The sequence below is a fragment of the Papio anubis genome, chromosome 7 (assembly GCF_008728515.1).
Source record: "Papio anubis isolate 15944 chromosome 7, Panubis1.0, whole genome shotgun sequence".
NCBI lineage: Eukaryota > Metazoa > Chordata > Mammalia > Primates > Cercopithecidae > Papio > Papio anubis.
Window position 1 is genome coordinate 144301828 of NC_044982.1, and position 18376 is coordinate 144320203.

At 45.2% G+C, this 18376-nt stretch overlaps 1 protein-coding gene across 8 annotated transcripts in view; it reads right to left on the reverse strand.

The window, feature by feature from the left end:
• Positions 1–18376, reverse strand: part of STARD9 (StAR related lipid transfer domain containing 9) — a 148516-nt gene that overhangs the window by 38669 nt on the left and 91471 nt on the right. For 7 of the 8 annotated variants that reach the window (XM_009210006.4, XM_017960559.3, XM_003900840.5 and 4 more), the window contains 10 exons: positions 18266–18363; positions 17664–17873; positions 17379–17476; positions 15744–15821; positions 15213–15284; positions 11105–11284; positions 5659–5710; positions 5187–5324; positions 4414–4496; positions 4185–4288 (listed from right to left, as the gene is read on the reverse strand). In XM_009210006.4, coding sequence (XP_009208270.3) covers positions 4185–4288; positions 4414–4496; positions 5187–5324; positions 5659–5710; positions 11105–11284; positions 15213–15284; positions 15744–15821; positions 17379–17476; positions 17664–17873; positions 18266–18363 — 1113 coding nt within the window. Of the gene's footprint in view, positions 1–4184; positions 4289–4413; positions 4497–5186; positions 5325–5658; positions 5711–6185; positions 6221–11104; positions 11285–15212; positions 15285–15743; positions 15822–17378; positions 17477–17663; positions 17874–18265; positions 18364–18376 lie in introns of those variants that run through there. The other variant, XM_009210007.2, reaches the window with a different exon arrangement.

The window sequence follows — 18376 nt, forward strand, 5'->3', positions numbered from 1 at the left end:
TCCCTGTTATTTAGGTATTTAAAGGAGCCAACTGTATGGATACCCCAGGATGGGCACAGAATGGGAGTGGCTGGGAACAGTCAGATTCTGCCAGAGGCTGACAGAAAAGTTAGAATCAAGCCTGCTTTATCCAGCCTTCCCTACAATCCCAGGATGTCATGACTTGGAAGCTTGGAGAAGCTTATTGGTTTGATGCTGGAACCATATCTCAGGCAGTATGACCAGTATGCTGTAAGGGAACCACTTTTTAGGAGATCTACCATTTCGTACAGCAGAATGAAATCACATGGGTATCACAGAAGAGGTCCACGAATGAAAGCCCGTGAGTCCAAATTTGGTCTGCTGCCTGTTTTTATTAATAAAGTTTTATTAGAACACAACCACACCCATTTATTTACTGTCTAGGGCTGCTTTTGCACCACCTTGGCAAAACTCAGTAGTTGCAGCACAGACCATATGGCCCACAAAGCCTAAAATACTATCTGGCCTTTTACAGAAAAAGTTTGCCGCCCCTGCCTTGGAAGAAATTAAGATTTCATAATGCAGCCTTTGGAGGACAGTGAAAGATGGATGGGTGAAGAGTGATAGGTGGAATAGCCCGGAGGAATGGGAGTGGGAGCTAACACAACCACAGTTTCTTCCCAGGGAAGGAGGCTGTGAGGTCATTCAATCTGCAACAGGTCCAAGGACTAGAACATGTCCAGACACTTGAGTGAGTGTGCTCAGAAGACTAGCACTGATTGCTGTGGGCAAAAGGCCAGATATACACAGTGGAGCATACAGAAAGAGGAAGGGTACTCTGTTACGCGGAGGCTCAGGATAGCAACTGGAATAGAAACCTGTTAATGCCAAACAAATAGAAAAAGCAGTTAACAGGAAACATACATCTATATGTATCGTGCTTGTATTACTGCTCCAAATTGTGTCTGACTAAAGAAATGGCTGAATTACAAACATGAGCCCATCAAAGGGTCCTAGACAAACCCAGCTAAGACCCACAGACCACCAGATGCAGGAGGCTGAGACAGGATCTTTATCTGAACTCTGAGATTACTCAGCTTCCTTGCCTGGCTTTCTCCTCAACCTTCAGATTTACAATTTGCTTCTCCCTAGAAGGGGCACTCCCTACCGTTCACCTAAGAAAGTGGCAGCTATGATATTGTTTCCTGCAGAGCAATAGGACCTGTAAGGACAGGCTGTCTGCTGTGATTTCTATAGATGCAGCGCATTCACCCAGGAGGCCACACGATCAGACAGAATGGCCCCTCTGCTAAGCACATTTTGTCAAGTTCCCAGAAAGCAGGTGAAAAAGAAAATAGCAACCTTATGCTACATGTCTGGGTAGATTACAAAGGGCGAGTCTTCATTTACCTGCCAGCCAAGGGACCTCTGTCTTTATCAGGTGACTGCCCTTCATCTCTGGTGGCTCCAGTATCCCCCGGCTGCTGCCTAGTCACCTGCTTGTGAGGACTCCACTGCACCCTCCTGCTGCTTCTCTCACAGCCCTCCCCCAGTCTCGGGGTTTGGCAGCTTCTGCAGCAGATTGCAGCAGCATCTACTTACTAAAGCCGCAGTGGCAGCAGTGGTGGCAGCGGCAGCAGCAACAGTGGCTCCCAGGCTCTAGGCACTTAAGGTTAACCCCCTAAAATTCCAAATGGGAAAATGCCAAGAACACAGGCAACGGTATTCAAAGACAAATTCCTCTCTGGTCTGGATTACTGCTGCAAGGAGAAAAGAAAGGCAGACTGGTCGATTTCCCCTGGCTCTGGAGCCAGCTCCAGCTTTGCAGGCTCCTCATGAATGCTGCTCCAGAGATAAATGAGGGAAAGGAAGCCTGGGATAAAGGGAGGCTTTGGAGCCAACCCCATCCAAGAGCAGAGGGAGAGACTCGTAGACACACAACCACAAATCCAGACTGGGAGCCCAGCTGACAATTTATATTTTTCTCTAGTCGTGCAGGTTCCTCTCCCGGGTCCCTTTGCCCAATCACAGACTTGAGCACCACACCACACCACCTCCACCACAGATTGGCACAGATGCTGGCTACGGTAGCTGGGCAGGACCAGCCCAGGGCTCCTAGAGCTGGTGGCTCAAGAGTGGAGGCAGTGTGTGGGAGAGGGCGTGATTCTGAAATTCCTGTCTTCTCTGAATGAAAGGACACATGCTTATGTGTCTGAAAGGTCATGTCAGTGCCTGTGGGGCTAGAGAGCCATAGAAGACTTTTAAAAGGCAGGAGAAGAGCACAACACCATGATCTACTCTGGGGTGGACAGGTGAGCTGGGTTGAGACAGGAAGACAGGAAAGAGAAAGGGAGGCAGCCTTGCTGGCAGCAATAGGGGTTGTGGGGTGTGTCCACACCATGCATATATACTCGCTCTTTCAATCTTTATCACAAGAATCCCTGGAAAACAGATGGCAGTATTGTCTCTTTAGAGGTAGGGAAACAGGCTCAGAGATTCAATGACTTGCCTAAGGTCACATATCTTTTCTGTACCACAGCCAGGACATGAACCAATTTTGTCTGCTGCAATGCATCTCTTCCATTCTCAGCTATTTAAGTTGCAGTGATATTTTCTGTAAACCTCTGAACTCTGGGAAAAACAGATCTTCAATGAGTCTTCCCAACACAAACCTTACCTAAAATAGGAGCTACTTTCATGACTTCACTACAAAGAAGGAAAGTCGCTCTGACAAAACAAAAGCTCCAGCCTAAGCCCTGAATCCACTTTGTGTCACTTCTTCTACCTTATTCTCCATCCCACAGAGCTCTCAGTTATTCAACACTAGGATCATCCTTCATTAAATTTCTGTTGTAGCATCCTTCACTGAGCAGCTCTCCCATGAGGACTTGCCTGCTGTTCATGTTTCCTGAAGCAGAACATTGCTTTTCTTTTTTTGAGATGGACTCTTGCTCTGTCACCCAGGATGGAGTGCAGTGGCGTAATCTCGGCTCACTGCAACCTCCGCCTCCCGGGTTCAAGCAATTCTCCTGCCTCAGCCTCCCAAGTGGCTAGGACTACAGGTGCGTGCTACCATGCCAGGCTAATTTTTTTTTTTTTTTTTTTGTATTTTTAGTAGAGACAGGGTTTCACCATGTTAGCCAGGATGGTCTTGATCTCCTAACCCTGTGATCCGCCCACCTCGGCCTCCCAAAGTGCTGGGATTACAGGCATGAGCCATCACGCCCGGCCCTGAACCAGAGCACTTCTGCTCCTGTATCCAACACTCCTCACTGCCAAGGTTAGACATAAGATTGTCTTCATCTGCCATCAAATGCTGCTGGCCTGAGGAAAGAACTGCTGGATCCTTCTGAAGAAACTATGGGCCACCATAACTCTACTGAGACCCTGTGCTCAAGGTGCTTGGCAGCCTCCCAGCACCAGTGATGTCACAGGCACCAAGTCCCCTGCTGAAATTTTCTAAAGGAAATCTCTAAGGCAGAGGTCACTTTGATGTACAGGAATAGAAGGATTCCCAGTACCAAATCTGCAAGGCTTCTAGATCTGGGAATGGTGTTTTATGTAGAAATGGATGAAGTAGAAAAGTAGTTGCCATCAATCACATGTAGAACTCTGACTCAGAGTCTCATAGTTACAATGCAGGCAAAGTGGGTATGAGAGGGTAGAACCCAAAGATATTTTCCTATTGTTCCTCTAGTTTCTGTCTCTCTTATGCACAGTTCTGGATTCTTGGTTATGAGAAAGAAAGGATTCTCAGTCACATACTATCTTTAAAAACTCAGAGAAAGCTGTATGTTCTGGAAGCTATGCGCTCACATATACTATGTGACATATACTATGAGCTCACACACAGGCCAGAATTTAAAGGAGTATATAGGAAGGTAAGCTCAAAACAAAGATGTCCACAAACACATCACAGCTAAATTTTGTGGAGAGAGAAAAGGTGGCCATAGGAACATCAAATAAAATACCTCTTTCAGTGATGAAAATGTTGAAATACCAAACAAGAAATGAACAAGGGCCAAGACCACTTCCCTGCCAACTACAAACTTAGCAGCTAGTTCAGCATCATCAAATGACTTGCCCAAGTTGATTCAGACAAGGGCTCATTCAGACCTTGGCTGCTACATTAATCACCCCCCACCCCCACCCTGATCCATGCTGTAATGGACTAAGAAGTGAACTCAGTAGGTTCCACATCAGTATGAGCAGCTATTTCTTACCCTTCCTTCCAAAGCAAAGGGAAGAGACCTAGCCGGGAGGCAGTGAGATCTCCATCCAAATCCAGCCACTCCAAAGAGCCACCACCAGCAGCAGCCTCTCCAACCTTGAACACGGAAAAAAGCGCAGTGAGGCTGCTGTCATCACCTCCACCTCTCCCAGCTTGGTGTTTCCTCTAAAAAGCGGAAACAGGGAGGCCAGCAATAACCTAGAAAACACAGCCCTGCTAACCTGCCTTCGCTGCCGCAGGACAGCAGCCTCTGCTGGGTGGTTGAATCGGAACTTCTGTGCCTTCCCCAGGGTTATGACAGCTCCTGCAGCACAGAGACAAGTGAGAATTCAATCAACAGCTCATGTTTTGGAGTACATACTATGTGTAGGGTACTGTTCTATGAGACAAAGTCATGCCCTCGATAACTGATAATTTTGCTGAGTTGATATGTATTAATTCTGTATCTCACAGCATACATCTTGAATTAATCAGACAGACAGGAAGAACTCTACTACTCCAAGGGAAAGGAAGTTGAGTTCCAGGTGGAGTAGTCAGGGAACACTTGATGGAAGAGGAGGAATCTCAGTTCAGTATCAAAGGACAGACAGAATTTGCATAGATTAATAACAGTAGCGGTAATTATAGTAATAATGATAATGAGTGTTTACTGAGTGCCAAGCACACTGTTAAGAACTATAAGGTTCATTTGATCCTCACAATGATCCTATTATTATCCCCATTTTATAGATGAGGAAAGTGAGGCTCAGAGACTTTCCTAGGGAGACAGAGCTAATGAACACAGGTACCAATTTCAGAGTCATTCTTCATTACGAGACTTTGAAATTAAGGCTTGTTTATGGGAATAGGATCATATTAGAAAATCTTCAGATTTCAGGGTGCAGAGGCTGGGTGACTCGTTTTTAAAGCCTGCTTCACTGAGCTGTCTGGGCCCATGAGACTGGAAATGGTTCATCACTCGTCTTGGGATAAACAGGGCTGTAGACAGTCCTACCTTGGGTCAGACGGCAGGAGGCAGTGACCTCCCGGCCATTGACTGTACAGCGGGCCCCACGGGCAGGCCGGAGAACAACTACACCACAGGCACTGGTGATAGTGCAGTGGTCTCTCTCGATCCACTGACCCTGCAGGACTACAAAAGAGGTGGTGGTCACTTGGGTGGGAGGACAATCCAGGGAAACATCCTCTCCATTTCTTTCTGTGAGATCAGAATCCAACACCTGGAAGACCTCATACCATAATGAAAGAGAAAGACCCGACCTGAAACCACCCATACCTGAAATCTTCCCACCGTGTGGGTCTCTCCCTAATCACATCCCAGACCTGAAACCTAGCAGCGGAAAGAGAAGCAGGCCCTGAATACGCCAATGATTCCCTTCTGAGAGCATCATCAGAGTCCTCTGAAGAAACCTTTCAGACACAAATACTTGCCCCAAAACGTTGGACTCCTATGCTCTGTCACTTACCAATGTCCTGTTCCTGGTCTGAGTCAATCCTTCCAATTTTTGTTGTCCCTTCCTAAAGGGGGAAAAAAGCCATTTTAATGAGAATTAAAAGGGACAGAGCCTTGCCCTACAGGAGAGTCCACATTAGAATGTTCTCACTCTCTTCCCAGCCTCATCTGTACCACTTCTCATCCCATCCCAGCCTGGTCTGTACCACTTCTCAACTTTGGTCCAGGCTGTTCTGACCCTCTGCCCACTCACTCTACAGCCAGGAAGCCCCTGAGATGGTACAGCTTAAAAATATACCACAAAGTGGCCCAAGCTGTTTGCAAAGTCCAGCAAGTGTGGGCACACTCCTTTCTGTCCCACAGTCTAAAGTTAGGGAATAGTTACAGCCATTGGTCAGAAAAATTCTCTAGTCTGAGAAAATAAATGCAAAAGTATAGCTTTTCCCTAAGAGGCAAAGGTTGGTGTGGTCCAAGTTTGATCCAGTAAGTCTCAATGAAACAAGCATTTTGTGAAGATTTATGGAAACACAGGATTTTTACCTTCTTGGTCCGCAGATGAAGTTTAACAGACACCAGATTCTAAGAAGGGTAAAAGCACAAATAGGAGAAAAGCACCTCTAGAATAAAAAAGAACTGGAAGAGAGTGTAAGAGAGGAGGGGGAAACTGGAGTTAGTATAAATGAATCAGTGGATTAGTTGAAGACAAGGCCTTTTAGACCTTGGATTACGGCAAATCTGCTTAAGACCCACATAGCTCTGTTAGGAAAAGGCGGCAACATGGCAACCGGGATGCTAAATTTTAGACATATCTCTATCGTTTATTGACTAACCATTCGATATGTCATAGGCATTATGTTGAGTACTTTACACAAATCATATTACTTTATCCTTTAACAACTCAAAATGTAAGTATTCTCATCTTCTTTTTATTGATGAGGAATCTGAAGCTCACAGGGAATAAACTGCCTAAGAAACCCACATACCAAATAGGAGAGCTATGACTAGAATTCAGGTCTCTTTGGATCCTAAGCCCCTGCAGGCTTTTCCGACTTTACCGTAACACCTCCCCAGTAATGAATGAGTTTTTGTTTGTTTTTTTGAGACAGAGTCTCACTTTGATGCCCAGGCTGGAGTGCAGTGGTGCAATCTCAGCTCACCACAACCTTCGTCTCCCAGGTTCAAGCAATTCCCTTGCCTCAGCCTCCCAAGTAGCTGGGATTACAGGCACCTGCAACCATGCTTGGCTAATTTTTGTATTTTTAATAGAGACAGGGTCTTACTATGTTGGCCAGGCTGGTCTTGAACTCCTGACCTCAGGCGATCTGCTAGCCTTGGCTTCCCAAAGTGCTGGGGTTACAGGCATGAGCCACCACACCTGACCAGTAATTATTATTATTATTATTTTTTTTGAGATGGAGTCTCACTCTGTTACCCAGGCTGGAGTGTAGTGGCATGATCTCGGCTCACTGCAACCTCCGCCTCCCAGGTTCAAGTGATTCTCCTGCCTCATCTTCCCGAGTAGCTGGGAATACAGGTGTGTGCCACCATGCCCAGCTAATTTTTGTATTTTTAGTAGAGACGAGGTTTTGCCATGTTGTCCAGGGTGGTCTCGAACTCCTGACCTCAGGTGATCTGCCTGCCTCAGACTCCCAAACTGCTGGGACTATAGGTGTGAGCCACCGCATCTGGCCCAGCAATGTTTTTAAGGAGACCAGAGAATTCCCCACTAGGCTTCACCGTCAGCAGCCAGAGCAGGGAGGTCCCTGACACTCCTCCAAAATAGCTTGTGAGAAGGAAGAATCCTGGCAATAATGAATGAGGCTCTGTCCTCACTGCATCCCCCTCTGTCACTCCTCTCTGCAAACACACAAACAGCCAGAGCCAGCCTTTCCTGCTCAGGCACTGAGGACCACAGCAGTCAATAGATGCTAGCCTCCACAAACACTGTCAAACAGAATCAGAGGGCAGTTCAAGGGAAAAAGGTAGAAACTTTTTTTTTTTTGAGACGGAGTCTCACTGTGTCTCCCAGGCTGGAGTGCAGTGGCGCCATCTCGGCTCACTGCAAGCTCCGCCCCCCGGGTTCACGCCATTCTCCCGGCTCAGCCTCCCAAGTAGCTGGGACTACAGGCGCCCGCTACCGCGCCCGGCTAGTTTTTTGTATTTTTAGTAGAGACGGGGTTTCACCATGTTAGCCAGGATAGTCTCGATCTCCTGACCTTGTGATCCACCCGCCTCGGCCTCCCAAAGTGCTGGGATTACAGGCTTGAGCCACCGCGCCCGGCCATAGGTAGAAACTTTTCATGTGTGTTCAGGGACAGTGCTTCCAAAAAGATAAAGGCTACGGCACATCATAACTTCTAGATCTGCAGGGTAGAAATTACCAACAAAAGGTGATGGCATCTCAGATGAGGACTGAGCTGGCTGGCATATGCGTTCACTGCCCACCCTGCCTCTTTATGTAAGGAGAGTTAGTGGCACAAAGGCAATTATGAGGATGAAGTCCAGCATATCAGTAACCTGGGCTCTCCCTGTCCTTCTCTCTGTCTTCTTCCCACCCAAGACACTTCCCCAAGGTGACCCAGGGAAAAACAGCTTCCAGGTTGCCAGAGACTAGTTCTAGGTAACAAACTTAGCAAACAAACAAACAAACAAACAAACAACAACAAACAGAATCTTGGGCCATTACTGTTAGTACTATTACCTAAGTCAATAGCTACACAAACAAAAGGTGGGGAAAGTACATAAAATGTAGAAATGGCAGGATTAGAAGTAGACTAAAATCTCATCACCCAGGTCCTCTGGAAATGCACCAGGAAGGGAGTAAAATCCTCACTATGCACAGACTAAGCAATAAAAATCAGCAATCCAGCGGAGCGTGAGGGCTCATGCCGGTAGTCCCAGCACTTTGGGAGACCAAGGTCGGTGGATCACTTGAGGTCAGGAGTTCAAGACCAGCCTGGCCAACATGGTGAATCCCCGTCTCTACTAAAAACACAAAAATTAGCCTGATCAATCGTTTATTCTTCAATTCATAGTAATCTCCCACCCCCCCCTTTTTTTTCCTTTTTCCTTTTTTTCCTTTTTCACTTTTTTCTTCCTTTCTGCCTTTATTACATGCCCAGACATGCCACAGTACCAGGCATTATCAGTACCAGCTCACATTCCTTTCCTTATTTAAAAAAAAAAAAAAAAAAAAAAAACTAGCTGTCTAGCTCATCGCAGACACTTCTTCCCCTTTCCCCTCTCTCTCCCTTACATGCCCACCTTATCTAAAAAGGTTCAAATGTTTAACCAACCGGGATTAGTTTAGAATGTACGACCTGACCCTGGCCAACGGGGAAGGGGAAAGGGTACAGGAGCAGAACTTGCATCAGAAATAAAGGTTCTCATGCCCCTTTGTTCAGATGTGTTCTCATGGCAACTGGTCAAAGAGAAGCACCCCTCTGTGCAAAAGTAAAATTGCTTTACTAAAAATCCTTTAAGTGTTCAATTTCCTTAACATTTTAAGCATTATTCCCAACAGTGGTGCACGCCTGTAATCCCAGCAACGCAGGACGCTGAGGCAGGAGAATCACTTGAGCCCAGGAGGTTGAGCTTGCACTGAGCCGAGATCGCGCCACTGCACTCCAGCCTGGGTGACAGAGAGAGACTCCGTCTCAAAAAAAAAAAAAAAAAATCAGCAATCCTATCTTCAGATGAGGTCATCGTTCATCTCCATGTCTACGATTCAATCTAACAGTCATGTCCTTTAACCCTCTGCTGCTACCCTAAGCTCTACTACTTGATTTCTAGCTTCATCTATTCACTCCACATCCAATCTATATATCAGATCAGTTCTACTCAGATACTGACCATTTTAATCAATCTGGTCTCTTCCTGACCTCCAACCTCTCTCTGTGGTTCTGACTAATGGGAGGATCTATACAGCCATTTGGTGTTTAGTTCTCTTGCTAAGGTAAAAGTTGTCAGCCACTTCTGCCTCAGGCACTTTCACTAAGAAAATTTATGCCCCGTGTACCAGAAAATAAGCTACTTTAAATTTTCTGTCTGAGAAGCTCAGTCTCTGACAACTTCCCAAAGGGCTTATCCTAAGAACCCCGATGAGCTTTGCTAACATCTCACTTTCATATGCTCTGCAGCACTAGGAAGGAGTCCAGTGTCTCCAGGGATAACAGCAGCATTACATACTCCCCAGAAACTCTCTTTGTTCTTTTTAAATGTCAGCTGGGGATAATTATGAGAATGAAGACTAGCTTTTCAGTGAGCACAGGGATTTTGAGCATGTGAAGTATGTTCTGCTGTCCATAGGAACTGTCCTCCCACAGAACACACTGATGAGAACAAGACGAAAGACTCTCTACCATAGGCCTCTAACTCTCAAAACCACTTCACTCAGAATATGAGGACTGGCCTCCAGGTGACACAGAGTCAGGTGGGCCAGGTGCTGTTTGGAAGCTTTCACTTCAATCTTTTTCTAGATGGATGCCTGTCATCCCCTCTTCCCCCACCATCACACCACTCTAGCTCTTTGGACCCTCCCTATGTTTTAAGCTTCCTTTACCTACTTTCTCTGTCTCCTTTTTCAGGTAAATGTAGTGATGGAGAAGTGGGAGGTGCACTGTTTGTTAATTTGGGGTTGAAGTGGGGAACTGTCAGAAGAAAACTTTCAAATCTTCTGAATTCCCCCTTTAGTCTCTGAAAGCCGCCTTTTTAAAACATTATTTGTATTTATTTTATTTATTTTTGAGACAGAGTCTTACTTTGTCATCCAGGCTGGAGTGCAGTGGCGTGATCTCAGCTCACTGCAACCTCTGCCTCCTGGGTTCAAGTGATTCTCCTGCCTCAGCCTCCCGAGTAGCTGGGATTACAGGCACCCACCACCACGCCCGGCTAATTTTTGTATTTTTAGTAGAGGTGGGGTTTCGCCATGTTGGCCAGGCTGGTCTCGAACTCCTGACCTCAAGTGATCCGCCTGCCTTGGCCTCCCAAAGTGCTGGGATTACAGGTGTGAGCCACCACACCCAGCCTGAAAGCCACCTTTGAGCAGTCTGTATTTGTAGAGTTTAGGAGCACTAATAGTATCTTGAGGTTAGGGTTTCACTCTCCATGACTATACCCCTATGCTTCAGTAAGCCAGAAAAGGAATATGATAAGCATCATTCTTACTTTAAAATGAGAAAATTAAGGCAAAGAGAACAAAAGTAAGTTACATAAGAACAACAGTAGCTGCAGTTGAAAAACAATTATTCTGATTTCCAGTCTTCTGCTCTATACATACAAAGGCAAAACAGATCACAATTTGTCAGGCAGACCAGTTTCCTGAGAACAAACCTGAAGGCAGCTCTGTGGCATCTGTCTTGATTTCAATCCACAGAAACATGGCTGCTAGTCCTAGCTTTTCCCTCCTTGACCTCTGGGGCCAGTGGCTTAGGAAGAAAAGGATACACCAGCCTCCTCACCTTGAGATGATAGAGCACAACACCTGTGCTGAGCACATCATCCTCCAAAGCCATCAGGTGTGGCAGGCTGGAGTCAATGACCACCCCAGCCCTCCTCCTGTTGATGTCCACACTGTAATGCTCCATGAGGGCCTGCCAATCATTCCACTTCTGGGTCCAGTCTTTAGTCAGCTGATCTATCTGCAGAGGTATAGGAGGTGATCTGAGACACTCAGCATGGGGAACAGACTAAAGGTCAGAAGTCATTACATCTATTCCTATTTCCCCAGGGTACTACTTTATTATGATCCTCACGGATACTATTCAAAGCCCCGCAGAAGCCCTTACCTCCTCCAACTGCAAGCTGTGTTTTCCAAGTTTTCTACAATAAGTGTTACTTGTATAAACAGAAGACCTCTCAATAAATGTTATTTTTAAAGTTTTCTGCAATGAACATGTATTGTTTTTATAATTAGAAAAAAACATGTTATTTTCAAGTTATTTTTAAAAAATTAATTGGGATGTTAGACATCTGTGTTTATAATTTCCCTTTCCCCACCCCACTTTTATATGATCCATACTTGGGAATCCTTTTATGACCTAACACACTTCTTTCCCAAAGTACAGTACTTTGAGTTATCATATAAGCTTGCACATGGCTCACAGAACCACAAAGCACTGAGAGGAATCTCCCCAGGTGGAACTAAGACTATATGGAAATTGTCTGGAAGATCATGTAATAAGACAATAAAAACAATAACAGTAAAATACTGAGTGTTTAATGTCTACCAGGAACAGAGTTTTAAAAGTAAATATACCCAGGCTTAAGCTAAGACCACCTTATGGACATGCATAGTGATAAATGTAGGGTCCTTTTTATTCTCTTAGTGGAAACTGATGCCTAAGCAATGAGCTTATCCTGGGAATGGAAGAACTGAGGAAGCTCAGGAAAAAAATAAAAATAAAAATAAAAAATTAGATTAGCTAAGTATTTCTCTCATAAAGGGAATACTTACAAAAAAAATATGCCAGGTTGGCTGGGTGTGTTGGCTCACACCTGTAATCCCAGTACGTTGGGAGGCCAAGGCAGGTGGATCATGAGGTCAGGAGATTGAGACCACCCTGGCTAACACAGTGAAACCCGTCTCCACTAAAAATACAAAAAATTAGCTGGGCGTGGTGGTGGGCACCTGTAGTTCCAGCTACTTGGGAAGCCGAGGCAGGAGAATGGCGTGAACCCGTGAGGCGGAGCTTGCAGTAAGCCGAGATGGCACCACTGCACTCCAGCCTGGGCAACAGAGCAAGACTCCATCTCAAAAAAGAAAAAAAGAAAAAAAATTATGCCAGGTTTAGGTACAAGTACTTTATGTGCCCTAGAAACATTATTTTAATAATCATTGAGTTGAAGTTTGGAAACCAGGAAACTACAGGGTACCTGTAAAGGGCTGGGTTGGATAGGGACCCCTGGCATTGGTGAGTGGTAGGGCACTCTGGCTTACAGTTCAGCCAACCTGGCACAGCTGCCCCTCTGGCTAGCTTTCATCACCTACTCCTACACTGCCTAAGATGATACAGCCAACAAGGGGAAGGTTCAAGTCCAGCTCAGCTGGCCTGCATAATGCAAGTATGCTCATGAGTTTGGAATGATTTCGGCTCCCCCACTTCATCTCTTAGTATAGAGGGATGATATTTTCTGAACCAAAAATCAGAATACATGACTGAAGGAGGAATTTTTTAGAGAAACTTCTAGACGTGTTATTTAGTCTTGAGGTTTCGTAAGGGTGACAAAATGTTAACGTGGCCAGGATACTTTAATGACATATAAGGATGATGCAACAGAATATTAGAAATTGAAACATTTGGTTGTAGGATTTAAATTTAACCCATCTGCCGAGTGTGGTGACTCACACCTGTAATCCCAGCACTTTGGGAGGCTGAGGCGAGTGGATCACCTGAGATCAGGAGTTTGAGACCAGCCTGGCCAACATGGTGAAACACCTTCTCTACTAAAAATACAAAAAATTAGCCTGGCGTGGCAGTGGGCACCTGTAATCCCAGCAACTCAGGAGGCTGAGGCTGGAGAATTGCTTGAATCCAGCAGGTGGAGGTTACGGTGAGCCGAGATCACACCACTGCACTCCAGCCTGGATGACAAGAGTGAAACTCCATCCCAAAATAATAAAAAATAGGCCAGGTGCGGTGGCTCGTGCCTGTAATCCCAGTACTTTGGGAGGCTGAGGTGGGCGGATCACAAGGTCAGAAGTTCAAGACCAGCCTGTCCAACACGGTGAAAACCCATCTCTACTAAACATACAAAAATTAGCTGGGTGTGGTGGTGTAAGCCTGTAATCCCAGCTACTCGGGAGGCTGAGGCAGGAGAATTGCTTGAACCTGGGAGGCGGAGGTTGCAGTGAGCTGAGATTGCACCATTGCACTCCAGCCTGGGTGACAGGGTGAGACTCCATCTCAAAAAAAATAAAATAAAAAATAAAAAAAATAAAAATAAATCTGTCAACAAAAACGACAGCCCACCATTTTTTCCTTTTAAATATCTCTGGGGGCCAGGTGCAGTGGTTCATGACTGTAATCTCAGCACTTTGGGAGGCCAAGGCGGGTGGATTACCTGAGGTCAGGAGTTCGAGACCAGCCTGGCCAACGTGGTGAAACCCTGTCTCTACTAAAAATGCAAAAATTACATGGGTGTGGTGGTGCACACCTGTAGTCCCAGCTACTCGGGAGGCTTAGGCAGGACAATCATTTGAACCTGGAAGGCGGAGCTGAGATCATGCCACTGCACTCCAGCCTGGGTGACACAGTGAGACTCCCTCTCAAAAAAAAATAAAATTAATTTTAAAAAATGTCTCTGGGGCCGGGCGCGGTGGCTCAAGCTTGTAATCCCAGCACTTTGGGAGGCCGAGACGGGCGGATCACAAGGTCAGGAGATCGAGACCATCCTGGCTAACACGGCGAAACCCCGTCTCTACTAAAAACACAAAAAATTAGCCGGGCGAGGTGGCGGCGCCTGTAGTCCCAGCTACTCGGGAGGCTGAGGCAGGAGAATGGCGTGAACCCGGGAGGCGGAGCTTGCAGTGAGCTGAGATCCGGCCACTGCACTCCAGCCTGGGCGACAGAGCGAGACTCCGTCTCAAAAAAAAAAAAAAAAAAAAATGTCTCTGGGAATCACCATTTAATCTACTTTTCCAAAATGTCTTGTCCTTGCCCTCACTGGATTACAGTAGCCTCTTTCCTGGTTGGTCCTCTGCTTCCAGTCTTCCCACCTTTCAATCCACCATGCATACAACTATCATATTAATTTCCCAAAGATACTCCTTTATTATGTCACCAACCTGATTCAAAAAGCTATTAATCCTGTTTACACCAAGTTCAAACCTTCTAAACTTGCCATAACCTTACTTGCACTACCCTCTACCATGAACACCCATTCTAACCAGCTTAGTCTTCCTCACAGTGTGCCCTTCCACATGGCCTCTCACACCCCTTCCTTCTCCCAGTTTCAAGGCTTTGCTTATGTTATCCCTCCCTCACCCAATGCCTTACCCCTTCTCCCTATGTAACAACCCTAGCAAACCTTCCAGGGCTAGTTCAAGGTCAGTTCTCTGCCTTCCAGCACCAACATATGATGTCTGCTCTGAAAATCCCAAACCATAATGACTTCTTCCTTCCCTAGATCCTTTTCATCTAAATCACATGGTTCATGAAACACATCATTCTTTAAATGTGTTTCCAACTAGACTGCAAACCATGTGAGGACAGGGACCTCTCTGTACCTCTTGCAGCATCATGCTGAGAACCTATTTGGTCCTCAAACAATGAATATATCTTGGTTGACTGATTTACAGACAAGAAAACAGTGTTTTCCCCCCAGGCTACTCTCACTATCCAAAGGACTTATGAATCCCTGAGAGAACAATACAGAAAGTCAGAAAGCCATTAACACTCCCCTAGGCAAACACATCCCCTGGTCAAGGCTTAAAGGAAACAAACATTGTCTTCAAATTAGACAGCTCTTCTCTGCCCTGCCAAGGGAGCAACCCTACCTAGCTCAGGAATAATGGAGGGAGCTCCCAGGGTGATGTAAAGCACTACTGAGTCCACCCAACACACCCACCTTCAACTCATTTTGGAGAACCAGCTCCTTCAGGTTTTCATCCTTTTCATCATTCAATGAACCGAAGTTTCTCTGCACAAAGATAGAGATGTGCTTTGATATTTTCCTGGTCTGAACTTCAGGTAGGTCCCACTCTTACACTTGTGAAGGAAGATACGGTGCAGATAAAGGAAAGACTTTATCATTAAAATGAGAAATAAATCAGGAACCTATGTATTTGGGCTCATATTGGTACAAAGATGGAAAATAAAAATAAATTTTCCTAGAGGGCCCCATTCTCCGTACCTGCCTACACAGGGCAAGGACCATTCAGGCACAAGACAAGAGATGACAAAGTGAAAAAATGCCCACACCACCTGAAGCTACACCAAGAAATCAGATAAATCTCTGTTTTGTCTTTGCTCCTGTCTCTGCCTCATGAGAGTCAACTGAGAACATGGAATGCAGCAGGGCCCAGACTCTATGAAGAAGAAGAGAGGCTGAGAAGGAGAATTTCACTTAAGTATGGAAAGGTTCTGACTGTCTGCATACCAGTTCAAAGCTCAGCAGCAGGGCTTTCAGTCTTTCAATCTCTTCTCTGAGTTCTCTAATCAGCTTTACGTTTGCATCCTGAAACACAGAGAACTCCATCACCACTGATTGTTATCAAGTCCCACTCAGCTGTGAAATGCTATTTGCAATAGGCTTGGAAGAGGTAGATTACTCCTTTGGAGTAGGCTCTACAGCGGTCAATCATTCTCAAGTTGTGGTCCCAGGACCTACAGCATCCACTTCACCTAAGAACTTGTTAGAAATGTACACTTTGGCCCACCCCAGACCTACTAAATCAGAAACTCTGAAGGACTGGGGCCCAGCAGTGGTCTAACAAACCCTCCAGGTGATTCTGATACACACTAAAGTTTCAGAATCACTTCCCTAGAGGTCAAGCAGGTAACACAAAAGCTAGGGCATGTATAGGTAGTAGGTGCTAACCTTCCTGTATTGTGACTAAGCCTAATATTACCTAATTACATTGCCTTTTTAAAACAGTCTACATATGGGTTATATATGTGTGTATATATACATATATGTATATATGTGTGTATATATACCTATATGTATATATGTGTGTATGTATATATATGTATACATATATATATATGTAGTGTGTGTCTGGCCACCACCTATGATCCCTGCTCTGGAACTTCTCACTGAAATTGTGAAGGAACATTTGAAAAATTCTCATTTAGCTTTGAAAAACCAATGAATGGTTTTGTGTGGGCAGAGGAGAAAAACAATAGAGAGAAAAAACATTAAACGATAAACAAAAACCAGTGAATTCCTACACTCTCCTTTTAATATCTAAACAGAGAAGTCACTGCAATTTGCAAAGAGAAAAATGAAACACAGACAACTTGCATAAAAAACACAGGCATAAGACTGGGCACCTTGGCCCACACCTGTAACCCCAGCACTTTGGGAGGCTGAGGTGGGAGAATCATTTGAGTCCAGGAGTTCGAGACCAGCCTGGGCAATATTGTGGGACCTTGTTTCTACAAAAACTTTTTTAAAAAATTAGCCTAATGTGGTGGCATGCACCTGTGGTCCCAGCTACTCAGGAGGCTGAGGTGGGAGGATCGCTTAAGCCCTGGAGGTTGAAGCTGCAGTGAGCCACAATAGTGCCACTGCACTCCAGCCTAGGCAACAGAGCAAGATCCCTTCTCAAAACAGGCAAACAAATACAAAAACACAGGAATGAATCAACAAAAATTCAAAATAAAAGCAGTAAGCACAAATTTTTAAGTGAACTTTCTTAGAGTGAGCCATTATTGCACCAGTGCACTCCAGCCTGGGTGACAGAGTGAGACCCTGTCTCTAAAAATAAAATAATAAAATAAAAAATAAATGACCTTTCTTAGAGTGGTAATGGTAAACTAAGGAATCTTAAGAGGAATGGCCTTAGAGAAGTATCTAAAATAAGTTATTCATAAAAGGTTACTGAATGAAGGGCAATAGAGATAGGAGAGAAGGAGATGACAGTACAAGAAAGAATTCTACTCCCTCATCATTTGGAGGACAAGTCTGGAAAGTTGAGGGGAGTACAAAGAGAAAGAAATCAACAAGAGAACAAAAAAATGAGAGCTTTGTGTAAACTATACCAGACCAGGACTTCTGAAAAGGTCTCACCTCATTTACTCGTGGCTTGTTGATAATGTTTTTGGCACTGGATGCATATCTCAGTGTGCTCATGGTCTCACTGTAGCTAGTGTGTGCAGGAGACACCGCTGAGGTAGAAGGAGAAAGTTTAAAAACATGCCAGCCCATCCATCCCAGCCCTTATTCACTTGCCTCGATACTACTGCCCATGCTGTATAAGACCCCTGATAAAATGAGAAACCTGGGTGGCCATGGCCCTTTCTCTGAGATACAGTACCAGTCCCAACACAGATCCAGCTCTGGCATCCCACTCACTGGCAACCATGATGGTTTTAGAGTTGCCTCCAAGGCTGTCCTTCAGCAGCCAGGTCAACACAGAGTCTCGGTATGGGATATAAGACTGCCTTCGGGAGGGTGCCCCTCCACTGCTGGTCCCAGAAGGAGAGCTAAGGATTCCACTGTCACCACCATTGCTGACTGAGCTGTTGAGGCTCTGGCAGCTACTGAAAACTTGGGAGTTCTGGGCTTAAAAGACGAAAAAAGAAAATGGAAGAAAGAAGGAATTATGAAGCAAATATATTAAAACAAAACAATGGTTGGAGAACACAGAGTTAACCATAATATTTCCTAATTCCTTTCTGCATACAATAGGGTATTTTAGGGATTCCTAAAGACTTCAGACTTAGGATACGAAATGTTTGAGCCACATAATTTTTTTAGACTCCCCTCTTTTAGAACTGATGGTAGTAAGATAGCATTCTACTCTAAAACCAAGGACAAATATCAATTTTTATTGCCCCAAACCAGAAGGTGACCTTACCAAAAGGAACCCTGTGTCTACCCTATTGTGACAACATGAAAACATGAGTTACTTTCCAAAGTCTCCCTCCCAGTCCTAGTATCTATCAGCAAAATACCTAAGGTGGAGATGACAATTCCCAGAGTCACAAGGGACTTGTTGATATTGGCTCCTTCAGTAATGCGGTCCTTACAGTAACTGGGGTCTGCTCTTTCACTAAAACACAGTC